Raw genomic sequence first — 22,253 nt, forward strand, 5'->3', positions numbered from 1 at the left:
TAAAACTGCGACATCACTCTGAAAGAAATGTCGATCATGCTCTAGACCCGTGTCAGGAAAATATACAACAAATGCAAACTTGGTCCATGGATTTAATTTTTTTTTCATGAAGAGATTTGTATATTTTTCATTGTAATCAAGACGTTATTATATTGATTTAAGCATTAAATATGCATAAATTATATATCGTATGAGCACGAAAAGAGCCCTACCCCTTAACGATCAAACAGAAAGAATTAAGCGAAATGAGCTAGAGAAATCATTGATGGATACTATTCATGGTAACCAGGCAGTTGACTGGTTGATCGCAGAATTAGGAATATAACATGAGCAACACAATTAAATCATTGCATGACTTTTGAATGATTTTAAGTGAGGAAAATCATTGCTGTGTTTCTATTCGTGGCAGAATCGAGTCGATTATGCTAAGGTATTAATGTCGGCATTGAGAGCATTATGATCTATTTTCCGTATTCAGTGAGTTAATGTACTGATATGGGCATAGTTCCAACCCAAACCGAGACACTGTATGCACAGAGTGCCCCCAGGGAGAGAGGGGGTAAGTATAGGCCCTGGATGAGGTAAGATTTTAGGGAAAATGTTCAGTCTGGTGCAGATGAAAAATAGCATGTGACCTTTCTTTTATTTTTGGTTTGGAAGAATACCATAGCGATATGTATGTCCCCTAAAAGGATTTGAATTCCTTTAATCGAAATCAACCAGAATTTAATAGCTGAAAAGTAGCTGGCATAAAAGCTTGGACCAAAATGTAATGCCTCAGGTGTGTGTAGTCCCGTATACCCAGTTAAATTTGCAAAGCATGGGATTTTAAACAAGATGTGGTCAACTTCTCTTAATTTTGATCATTCCTAAACCTCACAGCAAACGTCTTCTTGTCTATTACATGTACATAATCAACCTTGGCGAATTGTCTCCAGACAGTTTCTTTCTCAGTGTAACCGTATAACCAGGGCCCCCGATTTCACAAAAACCTGTCTTCAGTGACAAATGACAGTTTTTGTGATAAGCTAGTGAAATCTTTGCTTTTGATTGGTTATCAGCAGATTTGTCACTGATTTTTGTCATTTTTCAATGAAAAATGGTTATGTGAAACGTGTCCCAGTACTCGACTCTATCTTTAAGGAGATCATTAATGTCATTGTTCCAGTCGCGGTAGGCAGTGCATTGTCAACTCGGCATTTTTCCAACCCTAAGCGAGACGCAGCAGGTAAGACATCGAGTGCCCCAAGGAAATATACAGTGTGAATCAAAAGAAAAATTTACACCTGGAAAATTGCTAATTATTTTAAAAATCATCTATGAACAGTAGTTATTATACATCAAATGAAAGAGTGTTTTATCCCAAATCATTTGGTATCATTTTTGTGCGGTATGAGTTCACGCTTGGATGAGCACGGGGCATTGTTTGCGAGAGTGCAAAAAGCGACTTGCGCCAAAGTGATGCCTATACAGTATATGTAGGGATTAGCGGAGTGAGAGAAAATGTGTAATAATTTACTGATCATAGATGATTTTTGAAATAATTAGCAATTTTCTAAGTGTAAACTTATTTTTGACTCACACTGTATAAGAGGATTAAGATGGTGCATGGTTGGGTAAGACCTTATGCTTGTGCTGAGGCAATGGTTATGAGTAAGAGACGTAACAGTAGAAATCGTTTGAAAAAGCATGCGGCTGCCACGGCAGAAAATAAAACAGGCGTGAGGTTCTGTGATGGAAGACGAGAGAGGAGTTAAAGATATCATGATATTATGCAATTTATAAAGCATCGTTCAGAACAACTCAAAGGTTCCTGCAACTGTGTACACCAGCATCACATTTTTTAAGTGTTAATACATATTAGCACCTTTTGGGTACCAGTGCTATTTTCAACGTGTTGTGACGTCATCTTTCTGAACCAGAAGTTTTGTTTTACAGGTATTAATAACCACGGTTGTTAACCTGTATTTTTTTTTAAAGGTGTTAGAGTCAAATTACTTTATTAATTAGCGGCTCCTTCACAATTTAATAACCCTTTTATGTTTATATAAGCAATTTCAACTAAGTGCGTTTCGCGGTGAACGTTTATGGTAATTCTCTTTCGATTTTATTCTGTAAACTTGGTGTTTATTATTCAAAAAAATATTTGGAGTCCCGATTTTGCGAGAGGAGAAGACGGATGTAAGATACATAAAACAGTAAGATGATAAAAATGATACCCTTAGACGACAATTTTAAAAGGAAATGTAGATAAGGATTGATTAGAGTGCCTTTAAATGAGATAATCTGTTAATTGCCTCCATGTTGTTTGTCACCAAGGCCCGGAACATATTGCACACAATTTGGGGTAGTGCCAAGAAGGGCTATACGAATGAATGAAATATACCGAATGTTCAGTGAGGCCTTGATCATTTGGGAAACTTTTAGATGTATTTATTATTCATGCTCTCAAGCCCCTGTTGATTATGAATACCTTTTTTCTATACAACACATGATATTTTTATATGATATTGTTATTGTTTAGAATTAGATGTATATTTAACTCAGCCATGTTAGATAAAATTAGATTAAAAAAAACTTTGTACAATTATTTGATACCACAATCACATCAAAAATGTTTATCCATTATATACAGAGCATATATGTCTTTTCCAACTTCCAACTCATAAAAACAAAAATTAAGTTTAAACATTGAAAAATGTGAGTCCTAGTTTATGAAGTTACTTTCGTTTAGATTTTCAAAATTAGATTTTCTATTTTGTTCAATACTTCAATACTTCAATACAATACCAAAAGTCTCGAGTAAATTGTTTTCATACTAACAAATTGTATGAAAATAAATCATCCCTCGTCAAATAAATTAAAAATCAATCGTCACAGAGAACAACCAATAATGACATTTCTGTTTACCATTGCTCAATTTTGAAAAGATTATTGGTGCTTTTTAAATATACATTTTATCGGATTGTTTTAAGAATCAAAGACAACATCACAATAATTAAACTAACAGTCCCCATCTCTATAACCGTATCAGGGGTTCCATGTAAAAATGCATTTACATGCATTTATTTAATTTTATATACTTAACTTTTGCAAAATATTATTGCAAACTCTGGAATCAATACAAACTAACATTTACATAGGCAATAAGTACTGCATTCATTCTAGTTTACCATTTTTTAAATATCCGATCAATCATTTTAGATATCAACTCAACTAATTGAAAGAGGAAAACAGTGCATGTCAATAAAATTTCGAAATAAAATAAGACGACTTGGTCTCTTCGTAATAACAAGGAAGAAAAAAAAAGATTATTTACCTTCCTGAACGAAAACATGATGATTTTTAGATGCTAAAACAATCCAAGATATTCCGAATATTCCAATATTCCTCTCACACTCCTAAAAGATCTGCCTCATCAAACGATCCACAAGAAACCTGTTCAGAATTCAAAACACACCTCTGCTCCGTTACCGGCTAACAGGCATCACTGAGCCATCCTAATTATTTAACCTTAATCGGTGGCGGTCGTTTTTTTTTTAACAGGTGGCATATGCCCCTTTCCCGACGAGGACCCTTCGAGTTAGTCTGTGGAACACCGCTGCCAAATGGAAATGCTCCGACTCAACTTAAAGGGGCATGTTCCCCGTATTCCAGAGGGCGTTCAAAATACGTACGCGCTGGCGGACGGTGCTATAGCTGCCTATTGACACCAACAGAATACGGCTCTTACGCATGTTCCGATAACTACACTGGCGGGAACGTGCCCCTTTAAACGGAGAAAGTAAACTCGCTCGCCCTTGGTTGACTGACGCTTAATAATCTCGATTGGCTCAGCTTCATATTTTTCAGACTCGCCCCGAGTTTAAAGTACTGCGTGAGGTGCATATGCTAGCGGGGAGCGCTTTGGAAGCGAGAGGAAACGGGGAATGAAGGGGGATTTTGAATCGAGTCGGGTTGTTTTATCGCCAGCCTAGTAAAGCGCTGAGAGAAGGCAGACTACAGATGATTAATCAGTTATTCAAAATTATAGAAATATAGAGCAAGAGAAATTAGTAATTCCTGGAATAAGCACAGATGTAAATTTAAACAAAAGCCCGGATTAACATGATTAAGGATCAGCTTTGGGGTCCCTCCTATGTATTTGGAATACTTGTTGCTGATTTCAACTATTATTTTATGTAAAAAGAAAAATTCCACGACCTATTGCATTATATTTTGTTTATAAGCCTCTATTTGCATTTAGACAAAGACTGGTTACATAATAAAAAGCATATTCAATTCTCATTGGTCTTATCATCGAATCAATTTATCACATTAGTATATTAGCAGCGATCGAAGAAAATAACGATTTCATGATCATTGTGATGCTTAGTAATTTCCTTCAATTTTAAGTTTTATTCGGAGATTTAAAAATGTATATATATATATATATATTCATTTGCATCCATTCACTTTGTTTCCCATGCACCTTAGTAACTATACAGTAATACAGGACCATTTAAATACATTGAAACAGTGCGTACTGATGCAGACGCTTTGTTTTGTTCGGTCAGACGCAGTACTGCTCTCTGATTGGATGACCCCTGTGGTCACGTGGTGACCTTGGATGCGAATGCTGGCGCTGTCTTGCTAACGCCATAGACTGTTTTCTTAACGATTATCTCGGAGTTTCTAGTACATTAGATCTGAATACAGATAAGCTCAGGACGCCTGACTTTATTTCTCTCTCTCTCTCTCTCTCTCTCTCTCTCTCTCTCTCTCTCTCTATCTTACTCTCTCTCCCTCCTTTTGTACATTGGTCTTGATAAGAGATAGCTTAGAGCTTCTTATAAAACTTTGCATATTTTCTACGTCACAATGATTATAAAAAGAAGCTATGCCTCGATTTAAGGCTTTTTTGTCAATTTCAGTGACGTCTTTTTAAAGTGGCAGTCCGGCGTGGCAAGAGTAAAGTTTACATTATCTCCATCTATGTTTTTGGACAAATATAACGATTAAATTTTTTTTTTTTTTTAGGGACCTTCACTTTTTATCTTAATCTATACCGAAAGTGAGCATTTCCAAATATCAAAAGGTTTTAGTTTGAATGCTTTAAATCTCCTACACTATTTATTTTCCAATTTATTTCTACAAGTACAAGATAAAAAACAAATTATGTTTGCAACTATATCTCTTCTTATTTGGTGTAACAGCTGATTATTCATAATTTACATTTTCTCGAATTATTAGTTGCTACATGCATTAACAAAAACAAAAATCACAAAACCATTGCACAGCGATTAGAGTAGAGCTATCGATGAGGGCGTTGGACCGTTTATTTGTGGTTTGGGCTAAAGTCCCTCGGGATGAATAATTCTGAAAAAGACTTTTAGGAAGGGGTCACCCTTTTGAAAAGAGGCAGACGTAGTATTGACATATCAAATATTCTATGACGTCAAACCATGTCTAAATTTACTATAACCTTTCAAATTTGGCAATGACGTCATATTTATTATTATGTAATATTGATGTCATCTGTTATATAAGCAGATGACGTAAACAAAGATTGTCAACGTCATCCGTAGTGAAACAAAACTGGCAACGTGAAAGGGACATTGTGGTTGGTTAGTTAATTAGCTATTTATTTTCAGTAGAAGAATAAGACGATTCGCAGTTTCCCTATATTCTACCCGATTAGTTCTCACTTTTTTCTTTCTATTTTCTATTGATGAAGAGCCGTAATAAATTAAATTTGGTACTATTATCATTATCATTATCAATATAATTGATATTATTATTATTATCATTATTATTGATACTTTTGTTATCATCAATATTACTGTTATCATTATTATCATTATTATTATTATTATTATTATTATTGGTATTACTATTATTATTATTACTACAATCATTATTATTGTTGTTAATGTTGTTGTCATCGTCATCATTATCATCACTGCAACCAATAAGTTTATAGATATTAAAGTTGGAGTCGCCTAAACATTTAAGTTTGGCAGCTTTACACACAAAAAAATAATCTTTCTAATATGTTCTGAGGTGAGGTATGTAACGCTTATATCTTCAGAATCCCCCCCCCCCCACAGAGCATTTCACATCACTACACTATTCCTGCCATAGATAGAAAGAAGCACACCACGATGACATTTCACCCATTCCATATGTTCCAAGTTGAGCTTAAACAGGGTCAGACAAAACTTCCGTTTAATGACGGTATTATTTCCGGAGCACTTCAAAGTGTCGAAAGAGTGAGTTTTCAAGAAATGTTACCCCTGCATCTTTACCTAGCCAGAATCTGCAGTTGTATAGATAACGAAACATTACAAGTCAGCATGTTTATCGATGAAAAAGAATAGGTGCAGTGCAATGAATTTACATTAATCTATGGCTGTAAACTTATATTTCATTTCCTCTTTATACAAAATCGAACTTAATCATTCGGAAGAATATACATTAAAGGCTACTTGATATAGAATTGAACATTATTTGACGTATTAGCTAAACTAGTTACAGCAATTAAAACTAATCTAATCCTTCCCTGCCATGGACTGGAAATGGTGTGGTGGTAGAGTCACTGCACAAAAAGCAGCTTGCAGGTTCAAATCCCTCTTTGTTGTTAATTCAAATGCAGATCTTGCGTCTATACTATAATACGGCGAGTGCAGAATATAAATGTTTGCTAAACTAATACAGGTATGACATTTCCTTCATCCAACCAAATGTCTATTAGCTGAAGGAACAGACATAAGCTATAACATACAATTGAATACATATAAGTGGGCTTGGAATCGAGAAGAAATTTGATTAAAGGTCTTTATCATTGATAATACATGTAGCATTATTAGCCCTCCTGAGGTAATAATTTATCATCAATATCAATATACACATGTACATGGTGTAGTGGTTCATTCACTTGACCCTCTCTCTCTCTCTCTAGGGACTGATGGTTCGAATCCCGACGCTAACATCTTTTTTTTGAAGACTGTAATCCACATGTGTCACAATTCATCCCGGTGTACATGTAAATGGGAACAATGCGGGTAATTGCTGGGGTAAAAATAATTATGGTGCCCTTTCGAAGAACAGCACTGCTGCTGCTGAGGCCTCCCTGGGTAAACATAATTATTTTTTCGTTTTATTATTATGATTATTAAAAAGAATGTATAGATCGTAATACAATATACTCCTGGACTTAAAGAAAAAACACCGTGTAGGCTGTTGACATTTATTTCACTTTCACCTGTTTCTTAATTTATTATTTGTCATCCATGTACCTTCCCATCTCCTTAATGTGGCCTCGAACCTTTTCCGCTGTCATTTCCTTCTGCTACCCAAAACATATAGTTTCAAAAACAAATTTAACCTTCATCTGTCTAGTTTCGATATATCTATGAGTATTCAAAAAGACAAAATTCCCGAAATATTCTTTGTGACTGATCTATTCATTCATTATCTAACCGGGGCCATGTATAATGATCATGATAAAGAATTACTTAGATCATTTCTAATTTCACTATGTTTGCAATAAATGTGACTAAGAGTTTATTTTATATTATAGATAGATATAATGCATCCATATAGGTAACCATACAATTAATTGAACGTTGGAGATACATTAAATTTGTACGACTGATTATAAATTAATTCTTCCCAGGGGTATCAATCGTTATCTGAGGGGTAACCCCTCCCCCCAAAAATATTTAAGTCAAAATTATGAAATGCATGGTGAAACGAAATTCCTAAGACTATATAGGACATTCAAGTATATTATGTAAATCTAAACGTATGTCAACAAATTTATTGGTAACAACTGAAGGAATTATTTTGCAAATGAATTTTCCCCTCCCCGGTGATGTAGCCTCGAGCGCTCATGCTGGAAAAAAGTAGCTGTCATGTTTCTCATTGAGTTACATGAAGCTGCTCCCTACGTTTAAAAAAACGACATTGTGTTGAGAAATGTGTCATTTGGATTTGTTCATAACTTCTTACTTTCCGTGTTGTAGGAAAGGGGTCCTTGCATTTATTTTCGACATGTTCCTCGCTTATATTTATATATTTTAATCGAGAAAAAGAAATCTGGGGGCTTCAATAAATATGTAAGGGGTCGAAGCTTAAGCCCCCTCCCCCTCTCTCTCTCTCTCTCTCTCTCTTTTCTCTCTCTCTCTCTCTCTCTCTCTCTCTCTCTAGATGTGACTTGCCCTTTACGAATGGAGCTTTAAAAAGCATGATCATAATTATAATAATTCTGTCTTCTAATACTCCCTAAAGTAAGTTCTCCAAAGGGTCGAAAGCCGGCAAATACCACATTATGATATACTTTAAATATGCAATGTACATATCCTTACTTAGTAATCCAAGCTACTTATGCCCCTTTAAAATGCCTAAGTGAACGGAAGTTGAGGTTTAGGGGGCAATTAGAGGGGGTGGAAAAAATGATTCAGCCCTCACATCCTCTAATTCAGGCGGTACAAAGTTTGTTCATCCCCAGACGGTTTGGATTCTCTTCACTGATTCGCTTCCTTAAATCGGCCACGCTCAAGTGAATTCCGCGCACCGCTGGAAATAGACTGCCACACAAAATGTCTCGTCTCCCTTTTTTTTAAGAGCGCGCTAAAAATACACAGCTTGCTTTGGTTTAAAGCGTATCTGCCATAGTTTACAGGAGGGATTAGACTGCCCTGCAAGGTCACTGGACAGGTGGTTATCTCATCAACTCAGCTCTCAGTTAACATAAGAAAAAGAGGATCATGGGGGACCAATGGTCACCGATTAGGCATGGTTTGCAGGGGAGGATCTAGCTTTTTGCTCAGGGGGGGGGGTTGACCAATAATGACGATGCGGAGCATCGTCCACGAGCCGCGAAGCGGCGAGCCGATTTTTTTGGGGTGTTTATTTGAACCCCGTAAGTGATGTTTTTCTGGCATCTATTAACACAATCGAGACCATAAAAAGCAGTGCATGATAACGTCTTTTTAAATCAAGTAACAGTTAAATACACAGTTATATCCAGAGTTATCATGTGTTTGGTTAAGTTACCAGATGAGTTGAATATCTTCTCACAATATTTGCACTTGAAAGGGTTTCTCTCCAGCGTGCGTTCTTTTTTCTTTCTTTTTTCCTTTTTTTTTTTTTTTTTTTTTTTAATGTGGGGATTTTGGGGATGAGAATCGGCAACGCTGGCCTAGCTTGTCACTTCGGCGGTGGCCCGTGTCCTCAAAAAAGCTGATGGGGGGGGGGGCAAGGGACTCTGTGACATTTGTTCGCCCAACCCCCCCCCCCCTCCCCCCAAAAAGAAATAATAATAATAATAATAATAAATGAAATAAATACATAGAAATAGAATAAAATAAAATTACAAGTTTAAAAAAAAAGATAAGATTTAAAAAAATGGTCCCCGGATTTTTTTTTTGGGGGGGGGGTTGCAACCCCCCCAACCCCCCCTCTAGATCCGCCACTGGTTTGTTATATAGAGGGCGCAAGTAGCTACAAGTAGTGTAGTGGGCCTTTAAGCTACATGCAGCGATGAAATTTACGCAACAGGTGGTTTTTATAAAATTTTCAGAAAAGGCGACATGAGCAACCTACATAATGAGTAACACCTGCAGTGTATAGGCCTACATCATGTACTCTCTTAATTTCTAGGACTAATTTTAAATCCAAGGGGACTTGGGACTTCCAAGTCCCCCTTGGATTTAGAATAAATTCTTTGGACTTTAAAATAAGTCCTAGAAATCAAGAGAGTATTCATTTCATATTCATTATTATGCATATAGGCATATTGTTGTTATTATTAATATTATTTATTCGACAGAGACAAAGAAAAATCACATTTGGAAGAGAGTCACGTAGATGCCGGGAAAAGAAAAAGATTAACTTAATAACTATAACCCGGAGGTCTTCTATTCCAATCCATGTGACTTTACATAAATGATAAGAATAAAATGGTGAGGTATACAAATTTATGAATCACTATATACATGTAGTTGTACGAGATAGTTGTAATAAGTAAGGTTAAACAGTGCTGGAAGTGAATGATTATATAAAAGACATCAAAGTTGAGTGCTACTCGACATGTTTATCTAGAACATGCTATGTCTGCATGCCAATACCGTTACCGAAGTATATTCAATGTTATGCTTTCTGAGCGTTTATACAACTTTATATATAGTGCAATATATGATAGATAACATTCCATCTTTCTATTTTTCATTAATTTTTCCTTTCTTTTGTCTTCTTTTTCTTCATGTTCTTATATAAATATCATTATTAATTTTAGCATTATTGTTATTTTATCATTATTATTATTATTATTATCATTATTATAATTATTACTATCATCATCATCATTACTATCATAATTGTCGTTATTATCATTTTCCTACATGTAATTATCATTAATTTGTATTGAATGACAGATTTATTTGTTTATCTCTGTATGTACATGTATTTATCAATTACTTTATTATAGCTGTTCATTTTTTCTTTATATGTTTTCTTTGTAGAAACCCACATATACGATTTCAAGTTGCACGGAGTTAAACTATTGCGGATAATTTCCCCAGTTAGTTCTAATCATCGCACATTATTCTGCTTCACAATAACTTAACTATAACGTATGTTTTTGTGATCTTTAATGTACCTTTCAACTTTACTCGAAGCGCTGCAGGCTATAGGAAATCGTAAAGATATGAATTGATAGTCTAGGAATTACCCGTTCCTCTCTTTAGACGGTTTTATAACTTCCCTTCCTTGATGAGTCGACTAGGCTGCCCGTCTACTGGTTTCAATTACATTTAAAGGCAATCCTGTGTACTGATATAAGGGAATTGACATTTTCTTGTAAGTGCACACAGGATGATGATTGTGATACTTTTGAATTATTTCATGAAAGTTATGTAATCATTGTTCATTTACATGACTTGTATGCACTGGCGGAATATTGTATGGTACATTTTTAGGTGGAAATGTTATTTTTAAATAGGCAAAGAACAGACTTTCATGAAACAACTCCATCAATTTGGCGGTGATTATTCTTAAATGCATAAAATTGCGACTCTTCCGTGTTTAAAAGATCTGTCATATTTGGGGGCCATTTGTATCTTCTGCTACCTACGATCTAGGGGGGGGGGGTGTTTCACAAAGATCCTAAGTCGAACTTAACTCTAAGATGGACTTACACATTATGGAGAGCCATGTGTAGCCTTAAAATAAAATATATTCAAAAGCAAAAATTATTTTAGACTTTTCATAAATTCCACATCAAGAACATGAAATCTCCCATGATAATAGAAAATAATGATAATAGAATCAATATTTTAAGCCTTCTGAAATAACTTTTACAAAATATTTTCAAAGATGCTAACAGCTTTCCATAATTGTTAAGTCCAACTTAGAGATAAGTTCAACTTAGGATCTTTGTGAAACACCCTCCTGGTCTATTGGTCAAACCATTATCAAAACCACTCACACCAGAGAGGTCATGTTGAAGACCAATGTCATGGGGTAGACGTCCTGCCGTGTCCTCGTAGAACGGAAAGTCGAAAATGTCAGGAAAACCTGGTTTAACGTATATTGGTTTTGGTTTGATTACAACGGAAATAAAAGACTTACAATCAATACATATTATGTTCCAAGAATTTTTTTCTAACAGTGTGACAGACACGAACAGAGCATTAGAATTTATGAAATGTACAGAAAAGGAGTCTTTTATATCTACAGAAAATATGTTCACAAGGTAAGCATACATATTGTCAATAAAGGAAAGCATGCTGCCTTGAGCACCGTTTTAACAAATAAAACAATTATCAGTGATGCAACTCTTCCAAGATACTTGAGCTGGGTTCTAATATGCGATTGCATTTTCAAAGAAACTGATTGCAAGCTATTGGAATTGGAATAGATTGATTACATTTTCACCCCAATTCATATTGATGAAAAATAAAGGCAAAAATTACAATAATTACATAAAAATATATACATAATATGACAAACCAGCGGTATTATGTTTACCAAAAAAAAAAAAAAATGCTTTTGAGAAAATTCAAAACTTAAATCTCTATTTTTGTTATGTAGGGGGACTTTGTAAAAATGTGTGGAGATAAAGTATTCCGTATAGTAATTACTTTGGACAAGATTTCAAAACTAACAAAGTTAGGCACACGACTGATTAATTTACAAAGATATACATATTAAGTTAGGACAAAAATTAATATATAAAGAAGTGATCATCATCAAAACCAAACTAGTTGTGCGGTTTTGGAATCATCAAATTGATCGACTCTGCCCAATCTTGCTAAAAGTCACACGCACTGTTTATAAAAATGTGAAGTTAGGACTATAGACAAACATTTAATTTGAAAGTTTGGTATGCGCTTTACCTACATTGTATGTCTTGTTAAATAACGAATATGAGAGCATTTGATGAGCCATCAATTTTCAAGGTCATTTTTATATGAAATACTTCCACACTAATGTAAACAGAATGAAAGAAAATATATATTTCACATTTCCCGAAACAAAATCTGATCTTTAGTACAACGTCTAAACAATAGGGTGTGCAATGAGGCAGTAAATAGCTTTTGAACACACCTTGCGAGGGAAAAAAAGGAATTTCCTTTTTAGTGATTTGGCGTTCCCGGGGAAAATTTATTGTTCTACTTTATACATACACTGTATTAACAATACAACTGGAATGAGCATTTGAATACATTTATGAAATCCCCGTTAAACTTTTGATATTTAATCAAAAAAATTGAATTTCTTTCACTAAAAATTAGAGAAGAAAAGGTATATGGTCCTCATATTTACATAATATAGCGCTGTAACGATGACCGGCACCGTAACAGCGATTCCCTGCTAACAAGACATATATACCTAATACAGGGAGAGAGGGAGGGAGAAAAAGACAGACAGGTAGATAAAGGGGATACCGAGAGAGGGAGAGAGAGAGAGAGGAGAAAGGAGAACAGGAACGAGAAAAGGAACGAGAGAGATACAAGAGAGAGAGAGAGAGAGAGAGAGAGACAGAGATTCTACACGAACATAATAACATATGAAGAGATACACAGAGGGGAGAAAATAGAAAGATATAATTAGACCTATATAGAGAGAGGGTAGGGAGAGAGAGAGAGAGAAAGAGAAGACAAACGAGAGAATGGGAGAGAGATGTAAAGAGAGAGAGAGAGAGAAAGAGAGAGAGAGAGAGTTAAAAAAAGTTTAAACATCAACAACAAATATGTAATATCTTTTAAAAAGGCGTCTATAGTACTTAAACATACGAACGAATAAGTACATGTTATAACGTCATCAAATCACACGATATAAGGTGAAGAGATTTGTATTTCAACACATACATCCGGGTTCACACGCTGTAGTATTTACTATTTCATTAACTTTATCATCATAAATAGATTTAGCAATATTTTCCTGAATTCCCCTAAAGTCGAGTATGAAAATGGCATAATATTAATCTTGATTAATAACACACAATGAGAAGAAAATATATTTGGTATCATGCGAGAAGGAAAACAATGCAGTGACACATTCGTTGCTGTTGTTCTTTATTGTTTATGTATCTTCTATTATTGTTGTAAATCACCACAATAGTAATATTGATACCTTTAAAGGGATCGTTTAACAATGTTAAATCTGAGATACACGGCCCTACGTGCTATCAGTGTCTGTGATATGGTGTAATATATATTGAAGCCCTTAAAAATTGCTCTTCAAAATGAACAAGAAGTGCCTCAAAAAAGTGAAACATGTTGAGTGACCGGCTTTACCATACTCGTTTTCCCCAATAGACTGCAGTGTTATGATTTGTAATTCCAATCATAAATATCTTGAAAATCAGACAAACGATCGGCTTGTAAAATTCATGAGGTTCCTGACTGACCTGAAGGTATATAATTATCATTGCAGCATGAGCTAAATCCAGAATTTTGTTTCAGAATCTGAGACAAAGTTACCGGATCCCTTTAAAGCCTTGCATACATGTAGCATTATTGAATGTTGGGATGCGGCTATTCATCATCAATAGTGATCTGTCAGTTTATGACAGGTTCAGTGACCCATTCAAAATTCTATATCAAGTTTCTCTCCAAGTTCCTCGGTCTTTAGCCAACCGTTTCATCGTTTCATGCCCTGTTGCTCCACATTGTGCGGCTATTAAGCGACATAATTATGCATGCCTGCTTTAAATATATATATATATATATATATATATATATATATATATATATATATATATATATATATATATATAGTTATTCATGATTGATTGACGTTGTTATGTCTAGGAGTGCTCTTAGGGTAAATAGGGACTTTTAGATTCTGCACGACGAGAACGCAGACTGCCCTTTTAAGGCAATGAGACGTCACTGCCAGTGCGTTAAGAGGACGTCACATTGCCTTAAAAGGGCAGTCCATAGTCTCGTCGTGCAGAATCTAAAAGTCCCTAATGTATGTGCAACGACACGTTCTGTTTACAAGCGGAAATCCATTGTGAACCATCGTAATTAAAATATTTCCGCTCATTGCCAAATATGTTTTGTTTGTTACGAATTGAATGAGTGGATTGAGTTAATTACGACTTTTTCTCTCCACGTGTTTTCTGTTCAATGAGCTATCAGGATGGATCATATGTAAATATATATTTTAGGATATTATGGGGTAAGGCTTACTTTGTGCATAATAGTTACGGGGCCATGGAAAAGGGGAACTTCGGGTGAACCTATGGTGTAGTCTACAAAAACAGGCACTGCGCAGTCCATTATTTGGGGATGGTGGGGAAGGGGTTGTGAAAAGACAATATCAGAAAAGCAGTATCGTTATACACAAGTGTTATTAGCCTCTATATCTCACTCCATCCCCTCTCTCCCCCTCTCTCTCTCTCTCTCTCTCTCCCTCTCTATTTCCCTCTCTCATCTTTAGTAGTAGCCCTATACAGAGCAAGTTTATTTTTCATTTCTCTTCACATAATATAAACGAACCTACTTGAAAGCAATGCTTGTTTGGTGTAGGTTCGCACATTAATAATTGAATTTTATACATTTATAACTCAATTTTGAAGAGAAAAAAATTACGGAATAAAAAAAAACGAGACAGACAATAAAAAACAAACAATTAAACAAGACATAAACAAATCAGAAACAGTAGCAGAATGACAAGATGAGGATGAAACATGAAGAAAATAAGAATGAGAGAGTGACAAACAGAAGAAGGGAGGAAACAGAAAGAGGAAAATAAGAGAGAGAGAGAGAGAGAGAGAGAGAGAGAGAGAGAGAGAGAGAGAGAGAGCGAAAGAGACAAAGAGGGAGAGAAAAAGAAACGGTGGCCATTGAGGAATTATTTTTAATTAGTATTATATGGATACAAATCATATGCAAGTCACAGTTACGATGTGAAAAAATGGCCTGTTTTGCCAATTACGGGGGAAAAACAACGAAACCAAAAAAACAAAAACGGGGAACTACTTATTTTGATTCTTTTGCAACAAAAAGTGCTTAAGGGCAGTTTTGAAACCACTTAACGAGGGTTTTTCTTTTAATGTGCCGGGAAGGGCATTCCAATATTTTGGGCCAGTGAAAGTGAAAATCCTGCTGGAAAATACCGTTCTTGGTATTGGTAGGTGATAACATCTTGCTATTCTCGTAGGATAACTATGGAATTCAGTATTTTTGTTAAACATATTTGAGAGAACTTGTGGCAATTCATTTTTTTCTAGTGTGTAAATAAATATACCCAAGTAATAGGAAAATAAGTCGCGAATCTTCAAAACATTATTTGCGTGAAAGAGTTCATTAGTATGAGCGCGAAAATTGGTGTGACATGATTCGCATTGCTTTCTTTTGCAATAGTAAAATTCTATTGAGTTAAGTACTTTCACGGGTGCCCCATGCAAGTATTCCATAATTTAAGTAAGGAAGTACTAAAGTTGAGTATAAATTAAGCAGTATACGAGATGGAAAAAAAAACAATTTTACCTTGTTCAAAACACCTATATTTCTAGAGATGATTTTACAAACATTATCAACATGCAGCTTCCATGAAAGTTTATCATCTACTATTATTCCCAGAAACTTCGTGGAAGAGACTTTTTGTATGAATTCTTCTACTCCTCTTCTTTTTCGTTTTCTTCTTCTTCTTTCTACTTCTTCTACTTCTTCTTTGTTTATTTGTTGTTATTAATTCTTTTTAATTTGGATATTCTGCCATACATTGGCTTTAAACATCAGACTACTTGATCATTAGCAACATCCGTAGCGAATATTCTGTTGGGGGTAAGTCGGGTGTGTGTTGTATGTTAGTGCGATAGCAAAAGGGCTCGTTAATGCGTGTTTCCTTTTGATAATATGACATTTGTGAAGTGCTAATTACTGGCAACTGTTGGTCAAACCCGAATATGTCTTGATCTCTCTCTCTCTCTCTCTCTCTCTCAGCTTACAATGATCATCATTAAACCTATACTTAGCGTCAAGCTTCGATGTCAGTAGACGGGCGAATTATGAAACATGAAACGACAATATTAACTCTCCATCCCCACTCCCCCCCCCCCCCCCCCCATCGTCATATCCTTTTTTCTTCAGTATTTGTTTGTGTGCTAAAAAAAAACAGGTCATAAATTAGCCCACAACGGACATAACCCCAATGTAAACTCTTTACCGCCCCTCCCCTCCGTTTCCTAAAGATTTATTATTAATAAGGAAAATTGTTATTTTACAAAGAGCTGATACACTTAACGTTATACGTTTTCTTTGCTGCAATGATTGGACTTTATTATCATATAATTAGTAGGAAGATTTTTTTTTTATTAATCATCAGATAATTATTTACTGTTTAATTAAAAAAGTCTTCAATAACAACGCAGCCATCTACGACAGTAATTGTTTTGCAACATAATCCTGTTTTAGAAAAAGATAACGCGTGTTTTTACAAGATGATCTTGTTCTTGTTATTTACAAATAATCGTGGGGGGGGGGGGTGGTGACATCCATCTCGCAAGGGCGACTGATTTTGGATTCCCTTTTCATCTCAATAACATAAAGAACATGATTCTGATTTTTTAACAAGCAATTGTATTTGGAAAGAAAACATTTCAAATAAATTGTAGGGTGCTGTTGGTTATATAGCGCACAAGACTGTTATTGTGTATTGTGGGATTTCAGAATCCTCTAAAATGAAAGTAAAGGGACTCATTCACAGAAAATGAGAGGCACTGCACACATATTATATGTATATATGTATCTCCACAGTGACGTGAGGTTAGCAAATTAATCCCAATGATTTAAGCTATTATTAGTCACACTTTGAAGGATTGTCGGTTTCGGAAAGGAAGAAAAGACGAGTGTCTACACGGAAAAGGAATCCATATGGGAGACGACGGTAAATATAGAACTCGAAACGAGGAGGGAAAGAAGGAAATAAACAAAGAAAAATCAACTTTTGGAATTAAATAGAGAAGTGAAAATAATATAAACAATCATATACAGGATGTGTTATCCCCTGACACCCGCGTGTCATTATCACTTCACACACGCTGATATCAGAGACATAGCAACGGGGGCATCCCCCATACACACACAAAATAGATAGGGGAAAGGGGACTAAAACAGAGAAAAGATAAATAGAAATGGAAGGAAGAAATGGAAGGAAGAATATATGGGGAAGTGAAAGCATTTGAGAAGAAATAAACCGTCCCCATAACTATTGGTAGACTCATTATTTCGAATTCCATATATATCTATTAGGACTATAGAGCCCCAAAATGATAGCAGTGCCCCCCCCCCCCCCCATCCCCGTCATATAAGACTACGCCACTGTTTAAGTTACATGCACCAGCATATCCCGCTACGCTCAATCACGGCCTTGAAACGAAATACTGCAAACAGCTAAATGTGACACTGCCTCTGAAAATGATACTAATCTGTTAATAACATTATCCAGGTTTGTGTTGGGGATTTTAAGCAAATATCAGTTGTGTTTCTCGGTAAAGTATCAATGTCATTGCTACCCGCATGTCATGTATGTATATCGTAATAACGCTCGATTACAGTATAGCTTTTGAAGCTCATGATATTTTACCGCTTTAGTTTTAAAGAGAAAGTTAAGATCTTACAAAGGTGAAAAATTATAATTACATTATTATATCACTGTTATTATATAATCAGAAGAAGAAGAAAAAAAAAAGAAAACAATGTTTCCTACAAACTACTAACGAGACAATTTCCTTTAAAATGTATTCACGTCACCAGTACTCAATTTTCTCTTTGACGCTCTACAATTATATCAACCATAGTGGATTTGAACTATCATCCATACTAACACGTACAGAAATAGAAATGTATTCAATGCAGGCATGCAGCAGTATTCCATTCGAACATAATTATGATACCCTTTTTTACCGTCTGTTCACGATTTGTCTTTATAAATCCATGGATTGAACTAAACTCTAAACGGTATAGTAATTTATTTGTTTAATTCTTTATGTCAAGTATAGATGTAGCCTCGTAATCTATTTCTAATTGAAATGGTTATGTCTCCATTATCTTGCCCGAATTAATTCTAAGTATTTTGTTCTTACAATATCAATTGCCAGTGCCTGAAATAACAAATTATTAATTGATTTCAGTCAATGGATAATTTAGTGCAATGTGGGGATTATACAGCATCGGGGCCAGTCAGTTTCCAATGAAGAGACTACCTGAATTCTAATTATGTTGTTCCTGAATAGATAAATATTTTTATCCGCTGTACCACGTGTAACACTCGCTATTATAACTGTCAAAAAAAGAATATTCGCATATTTTCGAAAGAAACAAAGGGCAATGGGCAATTGGATATTATGTTAATGAAATGATAAATATCTTCACGCTCTATTTCATTATGATTATACAAACCTATGATTGTGCAGACACATGTTGATACATCACGTAACGACAGCGTAAGAGTCAACTAATATATTGGCATCAACTACTCGTTCGGTAATTTGTTTAGACTGAAACAAATTATAGCAAATTTTGGCTACCTATGTTATCTTTTTAAGAATAAAATGTCCATAATTGTTTGTTTTTTTCCTGATAGTGTGTATGATCTATTCAGCTGGTTTACACGTACATCTCTTGCATACCAAATTCAGAATCACTTACAGCCAGTTTCTCTCAAAATATTCCATGTATATGCGTTGAGGTTAACAAGGTACATGGTTCGAATCTCTGCCATTACACTATGCACTATACCACTCTCCATCCAGGTGAGGTAAATGGGATGGTCCGTGTGGCAGATTAACTTTGTGTTTAACAAGTTCTCAAATAAAGTGTACTAATCCTTCTGTGGGTAGGCCTATCCCTACCCTGTATAGAAGAAATTCGTTGCATGCCTTTAATAGCGCCTGACATTTACATGGCGGCTAAGGAAATTGTCACCGTGAAACGTTGTATTATAAAGCGCAGCATACATAATTTATGGTATATTTGTTTAGGATCTGAGCTACATAGGATGGATCTATTAACATTTTGTATGTCATTTCCAAACTAGATTAGCTTAAATAACTTTAATTCTGTGACGGATCATAATATGACGAATTGTTTTGACACGAAATACTTATTCACTTTTGATGTAGTAGCTTCTGCACTTTCATTGCAATATTGATTTATTTATGGAAATTATTTTACACTGTCCATTCATGGATTGATGTAGCATTTTCTAAAACTCTTAGACCACTTTGCAATCATTTTGTTGCGAGGGGATAGAAACTCTTTATTATACTGCTTGCAACTTTAAGGGATCATTCAAACCTAATTGAATACTGTATCAAAGTCAGCAGGGCGTTTTTTCCTTGGCTGATTTTCAAGCAATATTCAATGACTAAGTCAAGAGAGCACACTAAAGAAGTAACAAACTGTCTCGGGTTTCTAAATATTTATGACGCAATTATCTTCATGACATCGATAGTTTGAATTGGAAGCACAAAATAAGCATCATTAAGAGAGCAAAGGGGAAAATACACGCATGAAGGAACTACAAAATTGCATCAATTAATGATTAGACGCAATGATAACAATGAGATTATAAAGAGTACAAAACAACAGTGAAAATAACAACCTGCGTCAATTGCTGATTTGACGCTCTATTTCTGTTTGATGATAGCAATTAATATGACCTTTTCGGAAATCAATATAATGATTTGCATAATCACAAGTGATTCCTTGGTACTACACGGTATCAATATACGCACCCTTTAATACAGTGAATTATATCACGTGTATGATATGACAAATGCAATATAACTTAAGGGGGGGGGGGGTAACAAAGAAAGATTGGTGACTTCTCTAGCGTCTTACCTTCTGGAGAGTGCCGATAATTAAGTCTCGATTTCCGTTCAGCTGCTGACGACGAACAATGGAGTCGATTTCCGAAACGGCTTTTCCCAATTTTTGTAAAGAAGCGTTTGCGGAAAGGGAATTAAGGAATCCAAACAATTTCTATTCACCGTAAATCCATACAACACAAACAAATAACACGAACCAATGATTGTGAATTCTCCGATGACGCGAGAGCGACTCTTGGAAGTTGCGTCGCAAAAACGAAACAGGGAGTTCTCTTTAAAACTTTAAGTCACCGGTGCCTCGTTCGTTCCCGCCTTTTCCCCTTCGAATGATGTTGCGATAAAGCCTTGATAAGGGTGTGTAGCTATATCCTAAGTAATGATCCAACTAAGCTCTCTTATACGTCTGCTGCAGTTCCAAGTCTGGCCCGAATCCAGTGATTTTTGACGATGATTCCGTTGGTTTTGGTGACACAAACTCACAAAGTATACTAAAATTCCCGAATCCGAACAATATTCGGAAAATGACGTCGCCCTAATGTACACAGAAGGGCTCAAGCACTAACACTATATACCCCCTTGCTAAGAGTGATATAATATTACAGCTTATTGCTGAAAGTAATACACGCAGCAATCCTGACGGCTTTGCAAGGCCTAGGTTTAGAGCGCTGTCAGGCACTGCATAGCATGCTTACAGGCAAATCTCTCTGCATTCTCTTGTCGCCCTCTCTGTTGCCTGTCCCGACGTGGATTGGGGGAAATTCACAACTTCCTCTAAAGGAACCCTGTGACGTATGCGCTCCTGTCTCTTATACCTCGAACACGGGGAACAAGGCAGATCGACAGCTAGATACATATTATACATTGAGGGGGTAAGCAGGGGGTGAAGGAAAATCCAAGTGAACCTTAAAGGTAATACAAAGTTTTGAGAAATTTTGAAATTGGGTGGATAGTGATTCTTTACAATTTTGATATATTTGGATGCCCCTGTGGATGTATTATAAGCACTAGAATATTTAGCCCCTAAAACACCTCTGCTTTCGTGAAAATTGATAGCTGCGAGCATGAAAATCTCAGAATATGTAGTTATGATATATAATTTCTAAATGGGAATAGCTAATCGGTCGATTTTAGTCAAGAAACATTGTTTTATAGCTTAATTAATATCTTGACCTTGAGAGGGAGCCATACAACATAAAGAGTTAATTATTTACAATTCTATAACCTTAATATATATAACCTTAGACTCGATTTCAACCGCGACAACAGTCACTGAATATCGTAGGTTGTAGGATCGCTGATGCCCCCAACATGTTCATTTTAACCAAATTCATGACCCCATACCAAAACTTTGTAGTACCTTAAACTTTAAAGCCCCACTGCACTACTTATAGCTACTTGCGCCCTCTACATAGCATACAATGCCTAATCGGTGACCACGCTGGGAGGTATAATCACTCCTGGCCAAACCAGTACTCTTATAGAAAGCAGAAAATCAGAGAAGCAAACTTTTGTAAGTTTGAACGAAATCGGACATGAAATATAAAAGTTATAAATTCATTGAAATTTGTTTAATCACTAAATTACGTTTGGGAACTTGATTTCAAATTGGCTGGATTTGTTATTAATATGGCTCTATGAAATTTCTTCTGATACACAAATTGACTAAAATGTCAAACTTTCTAAACGTGTGATTCTGGAGGACCTTTTCTTTATGGAGGCCTTGTAATAATACAATATCAATACTAAATTTTGAGTAGTGCCCCGCGGCATAAATCGCTTGGGAGAAAAAACGAAAATGAACGATATTTTTGTTCACGAAAAATGGGTCAACAATCATGTTTAACGAGCTTTTATTCCTCCACCATTATAGACTAGGATAAATATTTCATTTTTATATCATGTTTTGTTAAGTCATTTTCTCTCT

The 22,253-nt window shown here is 35.5% G+C and overlaps 1 protein-coding gene across 3 annotated transcripts in view; it reads right to left on the reverse strand.

Moving 5' to 3' along the window:
* Window positions 1-20,897, reverse strand: part of sfk3 (Src family kinase 3) — a 43,237-nt gene extending 22,340 nt beyond the window's left edge. The window contains exon 1 of one of the 3 annotated variants that reach the window (XM_030982645.1): window positions 3,320-3,525. In XM_030982645.1, coding sequence (XP_030838505.1) covers window positions 3,320-3,337 — 18 coding nt within the window. In that variant the 5' untranslated portion in view covers window positions 3,338-3,525. 3 annotated transcript variants of the gene reach the window in all.
* Between the last annotated feature and the right edge of the window lie 1,356 nt (window positions 20,898-22,253).

Source organism: Strongylocentrotus purpuratus, unplaced genomic scaffold, assembly GCF_000002235.5.
Source record: "Strongylocentrotus purpuratus isolate Spur 01 unplaced genomic scaffold, Spur_5.0 spur5_scaffold_13, whole genome shotgun sequence".
NCBI classification, from domain to species: domain Eukaryota; kingdom Metazoa; phylum Echinodermata; class Echinoidea; order Camarodonta; family Strongylocentrotidae; genus Strongylocentrotus; species Strongylocentrotus purpuratus.